General features: G+C 44.4%; 2 protein-coding genes across 5 annotated transcripts in view; one reads left to right on the top strand and one right to left on the bottom strand.

The window, feature by feature from the left end:
- The first annotated feature begins 9,629 nt into the window (after window positions 1-9,629).
- SRP14 (signal recognition particle 14) lies at window positions 9,630-13,884 on the top strand. The gene is made up of 5 exons (XM_075927080.2): window positions 9,630-9,775; window positions 10,278-10,350; window positions 10,900-11,012; window positions 12,766-12,798; window positions 13,644-13,884. The coding sequence occupies exons 1-5, from the start codon at window positions 9,710-9,712 to the stop codon at window positions 13,731-13,733; spliced, it is 375 nt and encodes a 124-aa protein (XP_075783195.1). The 5' UTR covers window positions 9,630-9,709; the 3' UTR covers window positions 13,734-13,884.
- Window positions 13,885-16,166: 2,282 nt separating this feature from the next.
- Window positions 16,167-18,875, bottom strand: part of EIF2AK4 (eukaryotic translation initiation factor 2 alpha kinase 4) — an 87,083-nt gene continuing 84,374 nt past the window's right edge. For all 4 annotated transcript variants that reach the window (XM_075927079.2, XM_075927078.2, XM_006128641.5 and 1 more), the window contains 2 exons: window positions 18,236-18,351; window positions 16,167-16,515 (listed from right to left, as the gene is read on the bottom strand). In XM_075927079.2, the coding sequence (XP_075783194.2) occupies window positions 16,458-16,515; window positions 18,236-18,351 (174 nt within the window). In that variant the 3' untranslated portion in view covers window positions 16,167-16,457. The remainder of the gene's footprint in view (window positions 16,516-18,235; window positions 18,352-18,875) is intronic.

The raw sequence follows: 18,875 nt of genomic DNA, 5'->3' as shown, positions 1-18,875 counted from the left end.
AGTAACATGGCTGGATGGGATACTCAGCAGGTGGCAAATACCTGGGCAGCAATCAGAATCCTGGAGGATGCTCAAAAGAAGTAGCTGGTTGTTGAGCAGAAGCTGCTGTTGTTTCAGGCCCTTCTGTGGCCTCTGTAAAAATATTATGGTATTAAGCTTGCTACAAAGCAGTATCTCCTTAGAACCACAGTTATCCCAACTTCACTGTACCTCAGTGAAACTGGGGTGTTGAGGAAAGCTGAAGAGCACTAGATTGACATTTGTGATTCTTGGCTTCTTCATCAGCTGCTCCATGTTAAATGGTAGGACAAGATCAGCAATGAGGATACGAGCTCACCATCTCCATCAGCACTGGTTCAGTTTTAGTGGCTTTCTTCACATGGACAAGTGTTTAGGATGGAAGATCAATAAAATATGAAATGTGTTTACTGAGGCATGCTGCTATGCAGCCAGTGATCACATAGTTAAAAAAAGCTTTGGTAGCGTGATAAGATTGCCAGTGTCAGATGTAGACTGAACATCCAGCCAGATTGCCTTTGTGACCTAGCTAGAGATCTCTCTGGGTGGCACTCAATATTCTAGGAGGCTGCATCCATTTCGAATTTGCCATCATGATGATGGTGATAACACAATGGGATTTTGGTCAGTACTAATACTATTACTAATGATGATGTTGATGTTCTGTTAGAAAACCTGCACTTTATGGGTATGTCTAGACTACATGGCTCCGTCGACGGAACCATGTAAACTAGTTTACCCGGTTTAGGCAAAGAAGCGGGGATTTAAATAATCCCCGCTTCATTAAAATATACGTGGCCGCTGCGCTGCGCTGTGCTGACGATTAGCTGATCAAGCACAGCACGGTAGTCTAGATGCGGATCGGTCAGCTGGGGAAGCCTTTGCTGACCAATCCCTTATGCCTCGTGAAATGAGGTGCACGGTCATCAGAAAGTTTTTCCCTTAGCAGCACCTGTTGGGTTGGCTGTGGAGCTTCATGGCACTCAGTATATGACCCTACCAACTCTGTGGATGTTGCATCAACACTAACCTTTTTCTCCTCCAGCTCATTACTGCCAGCTACTCTGAGAGAGCTACTCTGATTGGAATGGATGTGAAGAACAACGGGTATGAGATGGTGAGTAAACATGTTTGCTCCTCTGAGTGCTTGTTCACATCAATTACAATCAGGTAACTCTGAAACTCTACCTTGGAGGTAGGGTCATAGTCAAGGCATCATCTCTGGTGTGTTGGGTGATAGTATAGTGGGAGGTGAATGTATGCATTGAAGAAAAAATTGCTGTTTTGCAGCTCTCCTTTATGGAGATATGGGCCAGGAACACAGCTGACAATGCTTGTGCCCTTGTGGGATGTGCCCCAATAGCTGGGGCTGAGACCTGTGTGGATGTGTAACTGTCACTAGGCAGATATGAACCTGAAACCTCTTAAGCTGAATATAGGAGCCTCTACAGCTGGAGCTGGCTTGCAGCTTAGGCTGGAGAGCTCACTTGTTCTTATCTCTGGATGTAAGTGGTCTAAGTGCCACTACATGTATAGAAGTCTGTCATAACATTTTGACCTTGCTCTGTATAGTTTTTATCAGGAGCAGAGGAACCCTAGGGCTACATCTACACTGGCATGATTTTCCGAAAATGCTTTTAATGGAAAAGTTTTCCGTTAAAAGCATTTTCGGAAAAGCACGTCTAGATTGGCAGGATGCTTTTCCGCAAAAGCAGTTTTTGTGGAAAAGCGTCCGTGGCCAATCTAGACGCGCTTTTCGGCAAAAAAGCCCCGATCACCATTTTCGCGATTGGGGCTTTTTTGCGGAAAACAGTACTGTGCTGTCTACACTGGCCCTTTTGCGCAAAAGCCTTTCGGAAAAGGACTTTTGCTCGAACGGGAGCAGTATAGTATTTCCGGAAAAGCACTGACAATCTTACATGAGATCGTCAGTGCTTTTCCGGAAATTCAAGCGGCCAGTGTAGACAGCTGGCAAGTTTTTCCGCAAAAGCAGATGATTTTGCGGAAAAACTTGCCAGTCTAGACACAGCCTAGAGGTACCCTCTGGTATTAGTCTATTCACGTGGGATCCTCTGGTTTGATAGCCTCTTCCACCTGTATGCCCAAGTTGCAGGCAATTCTAGGCTGGAGGTCCTGATATGGTTGGTGATCTATCATAGGAAGTCCCAAGGCTGAGGTCTCTGTGATCGCCTTGTGGGGGAATGATGAGGAAGCTAAAGGTAGTACAGGGTCCTCTTGACTCTCAAGCTCTCCAGTGTCCTCCTTTTTGATGCCTGGGGCCTCTGGACTGGTGGTTGTGGTGGCAGGGTCAACTGTCTGGGCTGTTACTGTGGATGTTTCAGCAATGATCTGGTCTGACTGCTCCTGAGGTGGTGCTGTTTCTGATCCCCAAGGGACCAGCTGACCTTTAATGGGCTGAAGTGCTCAGGTTTTGGAGACCACCAATTGGGAGCCCCTGGAAAATGAGCCCTGAACCTCGTGACAAGTCCAAAAGGGCCATTGAAGCTGCAGTTGCTAATGTGGAGGTGATGCCACAGATGTCTCACTTCTGTGCCTATGTGATCTGTGCCCACTACTATGGGATGGAAGGAATCTGGATCCAAATCAGATGACCTTGATCTGGACAGAGATGACCACGGTGGCATCAACCTGTATTGTGCTGAGGACTGATGCTGCTGTGCTGATGCTGGAGACATACAGGCTGTGTCTACACTGGCATGAATTTCCGGAAATGCTTAAAACGGAATACTATTCCGTTTTCAGTTTTTCCGGAAAAGGAGCGTCTACATTGGCAGGCTGCTTTTCTGGAAAAGCCCTTTTTCCGGAAAAGTGTCTGTGGCCAATGTAGACGCGCTTTTCTGGAAAAGAGCCCCGATCGCCATTTTCGCGATTGGGGCTTTTTTCCGGAAAAGACTACTGGGCTGTATACACTGGCCCTTTTCCGGAACAGTGTTCTGGAATAAGGACTTATGCCCAAGCGGGAGCAGAATAGTTTTTCCGGAATAGTGGCTGATTTTGTACAGTAGAGCATCGTTGCTTTTCCGGAAATTCAAGGGCCAGTGTAGACAGCTCGCAGCTTATTCCGAAAAAGCGGCTGATTTTCCGGAATAAGTGGCCCAGTGTAGACACAGCCACACTGTTGTCTAGCTGGAGCTGGGGAGCTGCGTCCGGAGTCCAGGACTGGGTGTTGGTGCCTTCGTGATGCTGAGTGTGAGTGATGCCAAGGAGAAGAGAGCCTTACTGGTGAAGTAGATAGCTGCATCATCACCGGCTTGCTTCTAGATGGCGCTGGATGTAGCGGCACTGGAGTGTTATCTCTGACCACTATAAACTAAGGGGTCACCATCTGCATTAAATCTCTGGTGGTTTCAAAAGTTTCCAAGTTGGAAGGTAACTTCTGTTGGAGGAGTTACTTGGTGCCAGACTCAACAGTTCCCTCTAGGGAACTGTAAGTCAGTGGCACCAATTTCTGCTCCTTAGGTGCCAAATGCTCTTTTGTGGATTGCCTTCAGTGTGGAGTGCACTGTGGGTATGTGTCCCCTATCAATCTTCTTGAGGCTTCTGTGGCACCAACTAGTGCTGATGGTCTTTTGTGTCTTTCCTCTGTGCTTTTGTGCTTGATCTGGACACTCAGGTTGGGGATCACTTGTTGATCCCAGCACTCCAACGTGGAAGTAAGGACTGAGAGCGGACACCATCAGAAGCTGACACAGAAATCCCCTTCTTTCTTTGACCAGAGGCAAAAAGACCTGCAGATTTTGCACCTGTCTGGTGCTTACTTCAGGCATCTGTTGAGGGTAAGGTGTAACTCGTTGGCATGGGCTTACTGCAGGTGCCACAAGATTTAAATTCTTGGCCTTGAGGCATGCCCCAGAGCTGAGGAGAGGAAAGGGAGAGGGTAAGACCCCACTCCCTAACCTTAGCATACAAACACTATTGACACACAAAAATTAAAATAGTTACTAATTGAAATGTATACTACAACCACAAAAGAAGAAAGAAAAGGGAAGAACTTGTGAGGCAAGTGAATGCAGTTCTAATTACCATCACAAGTGGTAAGAAGAAACTGAAGGTATGTCTACACTACAAAGTTAATTTGAACTAACGGACGTTAGTTCGAATTAACTTTGATAGGCGCTACACTAGCGCTCTGCTAGTTCGAACTTAATTCGAACTAGCGGAGCGCTTAGTTCGAACTAGGAAAACCTCATTTTACGAGGATTAAGCCTAGTTCGAACTTACTAGTTCGAATTAAGGGCTGTGTAGCCCCTTAATTTGAACTAGTGGGAGGCTAGCCCTCCCCAGCTTTCCCTGGAGGCCACTCTGGCCAACACCAGGGAAACTCTATTGCCCCCCTCCTGGCCCCGGACCTCTTAAAGGGGCACGGGCTGGCTACGGTGCCCGTGCCAGGTGCAAGCCTGCCAGCACCCAGCCAGCAGACCCTGCACCTGGCACGGATGAGCCACCCACCCGATGCCTCCCAGACCTCCCCCTCTTCCCAGGACCAGGCTGGCGGCTCTTGGGAGCTTGCCCGGGACCGCAAGAGGCGGGCACCCGCCTGGGCTAGTGCAGACATCGTGGACCTCGTCCACGATCTCTGCACTAGGCACAGAAAAGTGGCTGTCTAGGGCAGGAGAGCTGCCAGCCTAGCCACCCAGGAGCAGGTGTGCAAGAGAATCAAGGGGGTCCACTGAGACCCCCGACTCTGAGCCCTGAGCTTACAATGGCCGTCCTGGGTCAGACCAAAGGTCCATCTAGCCCAGTAGCCTGTCTGCCAACAGCGGCCAACCCTAGGGACCCAGGAGGGGATGGACCGAAGACAGTAACCAAGCAATTTGCCTCGTGCCATCCCTCTCCAGCCTTCCACAAACTTTGGGCAGGGACACCACTCCTACCCCCTGGCTAATAGCACTCCATGGACCCAACCTCCATCACTTTATCTCACTTCCCTTTAAACTCTGTTCTAGTTCTAGCCTTCACAGCCTCCTGCAGCAAAGAGTTCCACAGGTTGACTCTTTGCTTTGTGAAGAAGAACTTTCTGTTATTAGTTTGAAGCCTGCTACCCATTCCTTTCCTTTGGTGTCCTCTAGTCCTTCTTTATGGGAACTAATGAAGAACTTTTCTGTATGCACCCTCTCCACCCAACTCCTGCTTTTAGAGACCTCTATCCTGTCCCCCCTCCGTCTCCTCTTTTCTAAGCGGAAAAGTCCCAGTCTCTTTAGCCTCTCTTCATATGGGACCTGTTCCCAACCCCTGATCATTTTAGTTGCCCTCCCTTCTCCCAGCCTCTCTCTTCCCCTCTCCCACCTCCTTTTCCCAGTCTCCCCCACTTTTGTTCAATAAAGACAGATTCCATTTTGGAAGACACGTTATCTTTATTTTGTACATCAAGAAGAGGGGCTAGGGAAGGGTAAGTGGAAGGAGGTGAGGGAGGAATGGGGCACGAGCCCCCGATGGGGAGGACTGGGCTGGCTCTGCGGGCTTCTGGGGGTGGAAGCTCTCCTGCAGTCCCCCAATTGCCCCCTCTCCCCAGATGGCAGCCTGCGACAACTGCAGCCGGGATGATGGCCGAGTGCTGTGATGTGCCCAGTGAGGGTAGTCCGGGCACTCCAAGCCAGGACTGCTTTGCAAGCAGGGCACCCCTGAGAACTGTCTGTCCGGGGTGGGGGTTGGGACCCTTTAAGCACAGCCCTCGGCTAGCCTGAGACAGCATCTCCACGCTCTAAGTCCTCCTTTTATGCCCTGCCGGCACTGCTTCCAGCCATCCTTAAGCCCGGTTCAGGGTCCACTTAATGTAGGCATTCCAATTCGAATTAGCAAAACATTAATTCGAACTAGTTTTTTAGTCTGGATCCGTTAGTTCAAATTAGCTTAGTTCGAATTAACTAATTAACTAACTAAAAGTTAGTTCGAATTAACGTTGTAGTGTAGACATACCCAGAGGGGGTTAGGTCAGCAGGATCATATATTGAGTGCCATAAAGGTGCCATTCCAGGGGGCTCATTCCCTATCTGACTGGTGCTTTTAAGGGAAAAGCTTTCTGATGATTGTGCATGCAGCGCACACACACCTGATTGGAATTGATGTGAACAAGCACTTGTAGAATATTTTCCCTACTCTGGTAAATATAAGGGGAGAAAACTGACTGAGACCCTTTAGCATCAGAAATCTGTGAAAGAATGATTGAATTACCTTGAAACCTGCTCTGACAACAGTGTAAATGAGTGATCTGTATGAAGTGATATGCCTTGTCTAAGCTTTGGTCGCTGCTGTGATCTCTCTCATATATTTCTTTACTTGTACTTCAGGCCCATACTGTTGATTTTCATTTGTTTGTGCAGTCATAGCACCCTCTACTGCCTCTTATGCAATGTGTAAACAGACTGCAACTGAGAATAGGTGCTGAAGCAAATCAATTCTCCAACTTGTATTGACCCTTAATTCTGAAGGAACTGTTGTGTAATTTTTTTCCCTCTTAAGAACTGCTTAGATCATTTTAAAGTACCATTAAAATTATGTGCTTAGAAGAAACTTACCTTTGAGTGTGCAACTGTACACACAGAGGTTTATTCATCTCCTGAACTAAGATATTTTGCGTGGTTCTTTTCTTTGTTCATGCATTGGTGAAAAATTATTTCTTTGGTATCCATTCTGTCAGGTCAGTGAAGAGCAAAAGACAAAGTTGTCAGTTTCCCAGCTTTGTTAAAAATGTGAAGAAGCACTAGATCAAATTTCACTTCTTGTGAAGAGCCCTATCATTACAACTGAACCAGAGTAGGACTGACAGGAAATTTCCACTCTTTGGAATTTTGACCTTAGTCAAGAACTACAAGTATTATGGATGGAAAGTGCCCTTTCTCTCCACCCTAATACACTTTGTTTTCACTTAGCCATTTATTGTACAAGGCCAAGAGTCTCATCCTTTTCATAGTCTGAAGTTACATTTGCCATTCCCTGAAACCATTAACAGACATTCTCAGACATAGGCACAAAACTTGTCCATAGCTCTTCAGAGAACGTGTCCTATCCTGCAGGACTTTATGTTCTTTAGCAGCAATTAGCATATGGGACATTTCTCAGGCCATAAGCAACTTGGAAAATCTACTCCAATTTAACTGAAAGGGAATAAGAGTTGGTTCATGATCCACCATCTCTATACTACTTTTGGTAATTCCCTTGGGGACGCACTTTATGAATATTTGTTATAAGTAACAATATAGTATTTTCCAAGAAGACTGTAATAAACATATTAATGCTTGTTTGTTGTTACAGCTATGTTGGTCTCAAGATATTAGAGAGGGTATGTCTAAACTACAAAGTTTTGTTGACAAACTTGTATTGACACCTAAAAGTCAACAAAAATTGTCAGAGGGTGTTCACACTTGCTTTCTCAGCAGATCTGGGTGTATCCTTATTAAGTGTGAACAGTGCACTGTGGGTATGTATCCCACAGAGCAGTGTTGTGGGAAGGCAGAGCTAAACCCTGTGCATCTTGTGGTTCGCTCCAAGTTCTCTCACAGCATTGTCAGCCACTGGGAGGAGCATCACAAATAGCTATATGAGCTCCCAGGCTGACTGTCAAAGCAGCACATCATCTGTCCTCCTCTCCCTGCAGCAGCCATCTGCCTGTCCTGGTGTTCTTAGTGCAGGTCAGAACAGGAGCATTCCAGTGATTTGCTGTACAGGGCATCCCCATTATAAGTCACCCTGGTATACATCCATTCTACACTAAAGTCATTGATGTTTGTAGGAAGTGCTGTGTCATAAGTCCTCCCATTCCCTGCTGTAAGTCATGCGAAACACTCCCCCCCAGTTTGCTTAAATGGAAGTCAGCCATGGGAAAAAATTCCCCGCTTTAAGTTGTTACGCTATAAGTTTTTTGTAATGTATTTTGGACTTATAGTGAGGATGGCCTGTACCTTAAACGGAGCAGCACACTTAGCTGTCAGATATTTCCCAGAGCTTGGAAATGGGTGCAATGTGTGCCTGCAGGGTAGCAGCGATCAAAACATAACCACAGCCATCAGGGCAGGCATTGTGGGATACTAGTGGAACCCAGTTCTGTCAATAAAACGAACAGCAGTGTCTACGTTGGCTCTTTGTTGACAATAAAGAGAGGGGAAAATAAAAAAGTCTCTCATAAAGGTGGAAGTTTTTGTTACCAAAACTGGATGTTTTTCCTGGCAAAAGTCACATTGCAGTCTGAACACTGTCACCAAAAGGCATTTTTGGTGACAAAACTTGGTAGTATAGACAAAGCAAGAGACAAGGTAGCTTGAAAACTTGCCTCCTTCACGAACAAATGTTGATCCATATTATTAACTCCTTGACTTTTTAAATATGAATGTCTTATGTTTTTGTCCATTCAGGAAGCTCTTGGTGAAACATTTATCTGGAGAGTTTAAACTGGAAAGGGAGATGCAGTGTGGCAGTGGAGAGCAGAGTTAGGAACAACTGCATTGTGAGTAAAGCACAGACACAGAATTCCAAATTGGAAATGCCAAAAGTAATGGCATTCTCCAAGTTCCTGAATAAATCAAGTTCCACTCACTTGAGAAGCCAGAATGAGATGCCACCATTATTATTATTATTGGCAAGATTCCAGGATGCTGTATGAGCACACATGGAACTACTGGGCTCCTCACACTGAACTGCTTATCAGTGCAAAAATCTAGCCATGAGGCTCCTTGAGCTTGGCTTAGGTCCCTTCACTGGAAGAAAAATAAGACGGGGGTAACTTGCGCATAATTTGAATGAGCACTCACTCACAATACATGATGCAGACTTCTGTAACATCATTCTTTTCCTTTCTTACATGTTTTCATCAGCAAGAAAATAGACAACAATGTTGCCATTAAAATCATTATTGGGCCTCTGAACATACATCTCATGGAAATGAAGTGGGGCAGTTCAGACTTTTCTGAGCTTTTCTTTCAGCAGGTTTGAGCACTTCATTAGTTGCACTTGACGTGCACAATCATTCTGAACATGTTCTCTGTGCCCAGAAGAGACTTCCATTCACACCCACCCTTGTCCCCCAGCTCAAGCCATGGGTTGTCGATTGAGGATAAGAAGTTCTATGTTCAATTTCCAGCTCACCACAGATTTGCTGAGTGGTGCAGCCCGAATGCCAGATCTCCTCTGTGCCTCAGCTTCCCGGTTTGTCAAATGGGAATAATGGTTCCCAACACCAAAGAAAGGTTGGGAGGCTGAATTCCCTGGATGTGTATGTGGATGCTGACAATCTCCACTTGCTTTAGTAAAGTCTATTACAAAGTGTGGGAAAGAGACAATCCTTTATGTTTCAGGCTGTAACTCGCGCTCACTTTCTGGGACTCGCTTTCAGTAGGCAATGCCGGAACTGCCTACACAGCGTTTCCCGCACCAGCCTCCAGAGCATCGGGCAATGGCCCAGGACCAGCAGTCGCTGGCGCAGCGGCCAGGGCCTGACTAGGATCCTCCAGGCGGGAGGCACCCGACGGATGCTGGTGGGCCCGGGGAAAAGGCTGCAGATAAAAGGGGCCGGGGCCGACCAAGCAGCCCAGCCCGCTCCGCAGGGCGGGGGCGCTGCGGCTCCTCGCACAGCCTGGGCGGGATCCCGCCAGGGGGCGCTGGGCTCAGGATCGGCCCGGCCCCTCGCTCCACCCAGGCAGTGAGCGGGGCGGAGCTTCGCGGCCCCGCCCCGCGCTCTATGAGGCGCGCTCGCAGCGGCCCTTCCGCTTCCGGGGGCAGGATGGTGCTGCTGGAGAGCGAGCAGGTGAGCGCTGCCCGCGGGCGCTCGGGGGCCTCCTGGAAGCCCCGCCCGGGGCGGGGAAGGTGCCCGGCTCCGAGCCCCGGGGCGGCAGGCGAAGAAGAGCTGCTCGGGGCGCCCTCTCCCCCACTTACGTGGCTGCTTTCCCCTGGCATTGCGCGCAGCAGGGACTAATGGGGTCGGCCTGAGTGTCTGCCTGTCCTTGGCCAGTAAATCGCTGGCCTGGTTGATTTGTGCGGACACTCAAAATCCAGCCGAACAGCAGCCAGTGTTCTTCGTTGACTTCAGAAACATGTAACACAAGGGCTTACACTGGTGTAACCTAGGCAGATTATTTGTCTAGGCTGTTGAGAAGCATTGGGTTGTAAAAATGCTACTTTAGTGAAACATCTGCCATTAATTACATTGAGAATGGTAGCAAATATTGCCAAACATAAAATTGTCCTGTCTTTTGCTCCTCCTGCTCTGTAGCTCTTAACCAAAGATGGGTCTCTTCTTTCATTTGTAGTTCTTGACAGAACTAACAAGGCTTTTTCAAAAATGCAGAACCTCAGGGAGTGTTTACATAACACTGAAAAAATGTAAGTATCTCTGCCTCTATATTGGATTAAAGCAATACTGTCAGTTTATATTAAAGTTCTCCTGTTCCTAAATTGTTATAATTTAATGAGTTAAAAAAATCCACTTGTTCCTACTTATGTTTTTTGAATACTGCAAATAGAGAGAGAAAAGTAAAGTTAGTTTCACTTCAGAGCTTTAGTGATGCAGTGTTTGAAATTTAAACATTGCAGGTAAATGTTGAACAGCTCTCATAACTTTAAAAATAGGTATTTTGGAAATTTTATTCTCAGATTTTTAAATGCTAGAGAGGAGTTGAACAGGGTCAGCAAAATAGCTCAACAGAATAGCTGTTTCTGAATGCATTTCATATGCTGCATAATTTCAGGGTATAACTTGTGCAGAAAAATATTTGATATGGTATCTTCGAATTCAAACTGCTTTAAAAGGTAGTTAAACACAGTTTGGTAAGGTGGTGATTGCCCTCTTTTTGATGCACTGAGATTTTAGAAAAATGTATCTTTTAATAACTGGATAAACAGATTAAGACACGCTTTTGGTTTTTAACACAGATGATGGTCGAACAAAACCCATTCCTCGTAAGGGCCACGTGGAAGGTTTTGAGCCAGCGGACAATAAATGTCTTCTGAGAGCAACGGATGGAAAGAAGAAGATTAGTACAGTGGTAAGTAGCAAATCTGGTCAGAGAGAGCTTGCAGACTCATTTGTTCCTGAAATAATTGCATCATTTAGGCTGAAGGCTGACTTAAAATTCCAGACAATTTTATGAGTTAATGTGGTGGATAAATCATCTGTGTCAGGAATGAGAACAGTCACAGTTTGGGTATATGAAGATAATATGGGTATTTCAATGCTAGAGATACAGGCAGTCCCCGACTTACGCGGATCCGACTTATGTCGGATCCGCAGTTACGAACGGGGCTGCCCCAGAGTACGCAGACTGCGGGACTTCACGGTCCTGCCGCCCGGGTACTCTGGGGCTTTGCTCTGCGTCTCCCTGGTCTGCAGACCAGGAAGACGCAGAGCAAAGCCGCGGGGGGACTCGGGCAGCGAGGCACCCCAGGCGCGCCTGGACTGCCCCGCTGCAGGCTTCCCCGAGGCTTTGCAAAGCCGAGGGGGGGGCTCGGGCAGCGGGGTACCCCAGGCGCGCCTGGGCTGCTCCGCTGCCGGCGTCCTCAGAGGCGCTCCCCGTCTCCCTGGTCTGCTGGTCTCCAGCAGACCAGGGAGACGGGGAGCAAAGCCGCGGAGGACCCAGGCGGCGGGACCGCGGTGCATCTCGGTCCGCCGCCCGAGTCTTCCTGGTCTGCTGGGGGGGGGGGGGGGGGGGGGCGCAGCTAGTACGCCCCCCCCGAGAAGACTAGGCTTTTCTCCGGACGCCTGTGGCAGAGCAGCTGGGGTGCTGCCGGTTGGTCCCGCAGCGCCGCTCTGGGCGCTACTGGACCAACCCAGCAGCACCCCAGCTGCTCTGGTCCTGATTCAGCCGCTGCTGGTCAGTTTCAGCAGCGGCTGAATCAGGACACCTGGGGCAGAGCAGATGGGGTGCTGCTGGGTTGCTCCAGTAGTGCTGAGGAGCGGCGCTACTGGAGCAACCCAGCAGCACCCCAGCTGCTCTGCCCCAGGCGTCCCCAAGTCAGCTTCTGCTGAGACTGACCAGCGCTGACTACAGGAAGCCTGAGGCAGAGTTGCTCTGCCCCAGGCTTCCTGGAATCAGCTGCTGATCAGTTTCAGCAGCAGCTGACTTGGGGACGCTTGGAGTTCTTAAGTTGATTCTGTATGTAAGTCAGAACTGGCGGTCAGTTTCAACAGCGGCTGAATCTGGACACCAGTTCCGACTTACATACAGATTCAACTTAAGAACAAACCGACAGTCCCTATCTTGTACGTAACCCGGGGACTGCCTGTATATGGAGTTCAGTTGTTCCTGTGAGAGATGGAATTTACCAAGAGAGAACTTGATTGGATGTCACACATGCATGAAAAGGAATCTGAAGAGAGTACATTATGTTGAAAAACTAGCCAGGATGATTTTGTGTGTAATACACAAACAGAAGTGGAATAAGCAAACAAAGAATTGGCTTGACACTTTACTTCGAAGATTGTGTAGATAGATTTGGGGACATAATACTATCTTATGGATTGGTGATTTTTAAGGTGGTGATGGTGGTGGTTGAGAGAATAGTACTCCAAATACTAGATCTGTTACCAAGAGTACGTTCCTGAGATCCCTTTCACACATGGTCTCCATACATGTCTCTTCATGAGATTGAATGTGATAACCTGAAGCTGTTTGATCAAGTGAAGCACAGCTTGATGGGACCTGGTGCTTAATACACTTTTGCCTGTCAGTTAAAAGTTTTAGTCCTAGGATTAAATGTTTCCAGTATTTCATGCTTAACACCCTAACTTGTTTTTCACAGGTAAGCTCAAAGGAAGTAAATAAATTCCAGATGGTAAGTTTCCTGTGTTCTCTCTTCTTCCCTTTTTGTTTTTCTGTATTGTAAGGAGAAGTATTCAGTAATTTAAAATAAGTCATGGAAAGCTACAAATAATTGTTCCAACTCTAAATGGGTAGGTTGATTATGTACTTCAGTTTGTTGAAAGCCTCTCCTATAACTTGAAGAGTAGCTCCATATCCTGATATGTAGGTGTATCTCCATTACATGAAATTCCCTGGAACAGGGGTGGACAAAAGGGTCTCTGTGGGCTGGATCTGGCCTTTAGAGGCCCTGCTGCTCTCCTGCCCCCACGACAATTACGGTCTGGGGGCAGGGGAGTGCAAGAAACCTTCTCCACTCCTTGTGAAGCCGCCTCCTGCTCTGCCAGGCACTGTAGTGCTTTGAAGGGCTGGGTTTTGCTTATGGGGATAGGGGAAGAAGGAGTGGTGAGAGTAAGAGGCTTTGGACCCTCCCCCAGGCCCTAATTGGCCTAGGGACAGGAGTAAGGGAGGTCTCCTCCCATGCCAGGGCATGGGCACCTTGGGGAAACTTGTGGTGGGGGCAAAGGCACTCCCTCACCCCCAGACCAATCATTGTCTAGGGGTGAGGAATCCAGAAATATCAGCCCTGCCCCTTCCTGTGCGGCCCAGTGCTAGTTCAAAAATTTTCAGAGTGAACCATGGCAAAAAAATATTGCCCACCCCTGCTCTAGAGCATCTTTTGTATCACTCCTGATGAATAAAGGAACTATGTGGAAATATAGGTTATCTAAAATGGAGATTTTTTTTAAACTTATTTTTGACATCAGTGCCTCATAGTATTTGGTCTATATTAAAAAGGTGCTTATTTCATAATTTCAGGCCTATTCCAACCTGTTGAGAGCTAACATGGATGGCCTGAAGAAGAAAGACAAGAAAAGCAAAAATAAGAAAAGTAAAGCAACACAGTGATGGAAGAGAATCTTTCTATCACTGCAAGACTTGCATTCTAGCCTTCAAAGTCCATTTCATCCTGAGTCACCACTTTCTTTTGGCTGTAGAATACCAATATGTGAACAATACTTTCACTTAATTAAAATGAAAATAAAAGGTGGCTTCTGTAGATTGTTGGGCAGGAATACTCACTGGATTACAATGAAACCTCTTCGCTCTCAGTTGCAATGTTCTTTGTTACACAATGATGGTCAGTGTAAACGGTTTTGGGGATACAGTGGGTGATCACAAGGGCAAAGTAAATATAGATCTGAAGTGGTAGTAAATTAAAGCCTAAATCTGTAGATGGGCCCAATGTAAACTAAGTAAGGAAGTTAAAATGAGTGGGGATATTGATTTTTTTCTATTAATTTAGCTTCTAGCTGTGGTTTGAGGCTATACTATGATCCATAAAGCCCTAGTGCTTCAATGCAGTGACTGTTTTTAGTAAGTGTCTCCTTTTTATGAATGTGGTCAGGGCTTTGGTGTTTCTTTCTTTGAATAGTTTTATTGTAAATATTAATAGTAACTCTTCCTGGGTTAGTATGAACAAGTGTTGTTAAAAGTTATTACTTGTTTCTCATAAGTGTACTTAGTTAAAATGACTGCTGTAATTTTACTGGTCTTAGATCTGATCATATATTTGCACGTTTGCAGACAGGATCGAAATAAAAGTACTGTACTTGTTGAAAATCAGTCATAGGTACATAGGGCCTTTCCTCAACTGTGTAGTCAAGCCAAATGTACTTTTCCTAGGGTCAAAAAATGCTCAGAACAGGGAGAACTGATGGACTTTTTAGGGGGTAGGAGTTTCTCCCTCCTAAAGGGCAAACTTTTTCCAGGATTAAGCTGTATCCTTAATATAGACATTGGAAAAAAAATGGCCTTTTTTCAAAAAAATTTCGTGTCTAGTCTGCTGCCATGTTCTTTCAAAATTAAATCGAAAATGTGGCCTTTTTTTCAACTGCAGTAAACCTCATTTTAGGAGGAAGAATGCCTTTTTTTGAAAGTGCTATTTTAAAAAAAGGCATTCTTGAATGCAAACATGACTTTTTCAAAAGAACATCCAGACTGCTTGGGTGCTATTTCAAAAAAGCAGCTCGCTTTTTCGAAAGAAGTGGTTTCACTCTTTCAAAAGGCTTTTGCAAAAGAATCCTGTAGTCTAGGCCTACCCACAGATTTTAATTTTCTTACTGGATCACTTTTAGTACCTCAAACTTTGCAGCAGGCAGGTGGAAATTTGAGAACAGCGGTGTGCTGTCCTGGAGAAATTTCATTCAACCATGATTTTAAGCCTTTTAAAAAAAAAAATCAATTTGCATATGCTTAGAGGCACGTTAGCAAAGTTTCCTAAATATCTGTACTGGATATGCTCTGGCCTAAGACTTTCCCTGAAATTGTGCCTCAGTGCAGCCAGATATAAGTGCTGAGAAAACATGTCACAAAAGCCATATGATTGAAGAGTAGAAAGGGTGGGTCTGTTACCATTAGAAAACTCCCCTACAAATGCAAAATCTACTTGTTACTTTTAAAAATCATTACAGTATAAATTAATGCTTTTCTTACTGTACTTAAGCTGTTGGGACACAAGGGTGTTTATTTTCAAAGCAACTCTGTCCTCCATTTAAAAAAGATTTATTTGTGTTAAATTCAGTTCTGCTGTTTCCTGCTGCTGGCTTACATGAGAAATGAATAAGTGATAAGAGGATTGTAAGACACCTTATTTTAAGATCACAGCTTAGTAAGAGCATTCATTAGGGTTTTCATTCCATGTACTAATAATTAATGCCCTTCATATTTGAAAACTATTGGCTACTCAGTTTGTGTCTTTGAAAAAAATATTTTAAGTTATGTAGGTTGTACCTCCCTTAACTGGGACTCTCTTGTGCAGCAACAGTTGTGGTACAGCAGGACCACATAGGGAGAGAGAGTCTGGTTGTGGGGCAGAAGCATGGCATGGGGTCCGGTGACTCAGCCAGGAGCTTCATGTTGGGGAGGGTGGTACAGGGTGGAGTTCTGGCCCCAGCTGCTGGGTAAGTAGCAAGGGGGCAAGCAGCAGCTGCAAAGCGCCTGTGGCATTCCATCCATGATTACAGTGGCTGGGCTGAAGTCCTAGAAGGAGGCAGTGTTCAGCACCGGCCATGAAGGGAGGGACCTCCCCTGCTCTGGCAAATCCCCTCATTTGGGACTGCTCAGATGGCGAGGGTGCTAGACTAGGGAGGTCCAACCTATAATACTATTCAGTAGCTTGTAGCATTAAGTGAGTAAGGCTGTAGTAGTAAGGCAGCTGTAAGCTCTAGACATTTTGGAACAGCACTGCAGTTCTCTTGGTGATTTTCACTGGCCCATTTTTTCCTTGTAAACATTGATATGACGAAGTTTACAGAGACACATTGTACCTTACACTTGTAATCTATCTGTGCATTAAGAAACATGACCATTTAACATTTATTTTGAGCTTTTTAAATGCCAATATTTTACATATATATATAAAAATACAAAGCATGAAGCAGGACACTAAAAAAATAAAGGCAGTAAGTGCCAGTTTGTCACATCTTACTGAAATTCCATAAAGTATATATAATCCATATCAAAAGTTAATGTGCAACAATTGTTTCACATGTGATTAATGGTTTTGGTTCCAGATTATGTATCTTGGCAACAATCACATGCTGTTTAAGCATCCCACCGAGAGATACCTCTTTAAAACAGAATTTTATAGTAGTCCTCTCGATAAGAGTACAGAATAAGCAAAGGAATTCTGTAAAAGAAAAAGGACAAGTTAGAATTTACCCTCAAGAGAGCAGAATAATTATTGTAGTGCTATTCTAAGCCTTCTAAACACTTCTGGAACCAGGATCATTCAAAGGCTATTAATTTACATTAAGTGAAAAAATCTTACTGTACATAATTAGTAAATCCTGCTGCAAATGCAACCTTAACTTATGCTATGTCCACTTATTTTTGAAATAATCCAGTTAATGTTTCTTTTCTACAATGCTGTTCAGGGACTAAGATCTCACTGTCAAAGCTTTTCCTAAAGTTTATCTTAAATTATTACTCAATTTCAGACCTTTCTCCATATCTCTTTTTGCCATCCTAAATAACCATTATCTCCATCCCTTAATGTTTCCAGATGAGCAAGACTTTGAATTCTAGAACATAGAATTATTTAGTTTTCTTCCACTAGGCAGAAGGATGGGATAGAGATTTAACTTAGACCACAAAGGGCTATCTAAGGTAGGAGAAGATGTATCACTTCAAAGAACACTGTCTCTTGAAAGCTGTGCTGAATATTTGTGAAAGTGTTAATGTGCGAAACACTTGAACTTGAGGGGTAGGTTAGGACTGAAAACGAGTAGTTAAGTCACTACTGAAAGCCAATGTAATAGTGTTTAAAGTGCTGAAGAATCAAGTTAGAAGCACCTCCGTACTCAAATTTAATACATTACATTTTCTTTTCCAATAAGACACTGCCTCAAATTTAGTTTTTTCTTCTTGGATAAAGTAGAAGTTAAGTGCAAGTGTAATATAAACTAACAAAAGTTGAGAAGATCCTCTTGAAGGCTACTAAAGGACAATGTGCACTTACTGAATTCTATTAGTCAGAGCTCTGTAAGCTTTAAATGCAATTGTTTTATAAAGTGTTTGCTATCTCCAGTATTGAAAGGTACTATTACTAGAAAAACAAATTCTAGTCTCATTTAATGGCTGACCAAAGTTAACTGAACACCACTCATGCTGGAGGGGGAAAGAGTCATTCTCAACAATACACAAAAAGTCAGATACAAACTTTGAATGAAATGGTCAATGAAAAATTAAACCAGATTTTGATTTTTTTTTTGTTCTAAATTATTTTCTTTATCTACAAATGTATTTTCTGCATTTGTATTTAGGGTATTTTAAAGTAGTTTTTACTATGTCTCTGGAAAGAGTTTATTTAAAAGGTTCTTAAGAGTCTTTTCAGCTATGCCAGATATACCCACAGTTTCCACCAAAATCAGAGGGAGCCCTGGATATTCAACAGTTCTGAAGTCCAAGTCTGTGTATGTCAGAATCAGAAGGGAAATTCTACACAGCTGACAAGAGAATAAAAGGTTCCCAGCTATGAGAATCCCATCTGTAACTAGTTATGCTGCCAAAAGACAAATGTGTAAACTACCTGAAGAGGAAAATCTAATGATTAAATGTGGGCTAATATTTCCCTGTCAAGAATTTACAATTCATTGTCACTTATAGTTGTATAAACTATGGTGTTTAGATTAATTTTATAACCATAAAAATGAGGACCGGAACACCAATCTTGTGTAAAATAATTTTAGGAAATATCTTTGGGGTGAGTGGAGTAAGGCACTTTTCAAGAGGGTGCATTCTTTGCCTTTCTCTGGAAAAAAAATTACAGCAGCCTAATTACCAGAGTGCAAATGTGTAAAGCAGCTCAATTGTTGCATTACTTTCAATGGTTTAATAAATACATTTACCTCTTTTCTATTTTGATATTGTAAATTTCATCACAAATAGTTTTCAGGTATCTCTGCTTTGGCAATCGTGACATCAGTTGTCTCTCGGTTGCGTAAAAGGCTTGTTCATCATCATACTATAAGGGAAAAAACAAGCAATTTTTTTTGGTATTCATTATTAAAGAAAAATGGGGTCACTGAAGGGAGAGATCGCTTTTTTGAAGATCATGCAGACAGACTAGCAATACTCTAGTTCCTCACCCCCCAAAGAACTAGTTTATTGAAACAAAATGCACAAAACTGCATGTACAACTTGCATGTGTTAGAGCAGAGATCTCTATACAGAGGCTGATGATGATTAGCTTCTCCCTCTCCTACATTATGACAGTAGCATCATGGTGGCAAGGGTGAAGTAGCTCACTCACACTTGCTCTACAGAATTATCATTATTGTAGAAACATTTTCATCCTCCTTTCCCACCCATTTTTTCCACATTTACACATTATTTGATACCTTCTGCCATATGAGGAGTTTTTCCCCTTCTGAACGGATATAAATGCAAAATAAAAAATTCTTCATATGAACACAATTTTGATGTTTCTTTGATTTCTAATATTTTGGAGACAATGCAATTTTGTGTAGCCAATTTAACATTTCTATG

Source organism: Pelodiscus sinensis, chromosome 5 (assembly GCF_052426305.1).
Source record: "Pelodiscus sinensis isolate ZL-2025 chromosome 5, ASM5242630v1, whole genome shotgun sequence".
Classification (NCBI taxonomy): domain Eukaryota; kingdom Metazoa; phylum Chordata; order Testudines; family Trionychidae; genus Pelodiscus; species Pelodiscus sinensis.
The sequence above is the reverse complement of the archived record's forward strand: the minus strand, read 5'-3'. Positions and strand labels throughout refer to the sequence as shown.

Bases quoted from the DNA above. Each gene is read 5' to 3' on its own strand.
- SRP14 (XM_075927080.2), top strand. From the start codon at position 9,710: ATGAGGCGCGCTCGCAGCGGCCCTTCCGCTTCCGGGGGCAGGATGGTG. The intron at 10,351-10,899 runs GTAAGTATCTCT...TTTTTAACACAG, and splicing joins TTACATAACACTGAAAAAAT to ATGATGGTCGAACAAAACCC. The intron at 12,799-13,643 runs GTAAGTTTCCTG...TCATAATTTCAG, and splicing joins AAGTAAATAAATTCCAGATG to GCCTATTCCAACCTGTTGAG.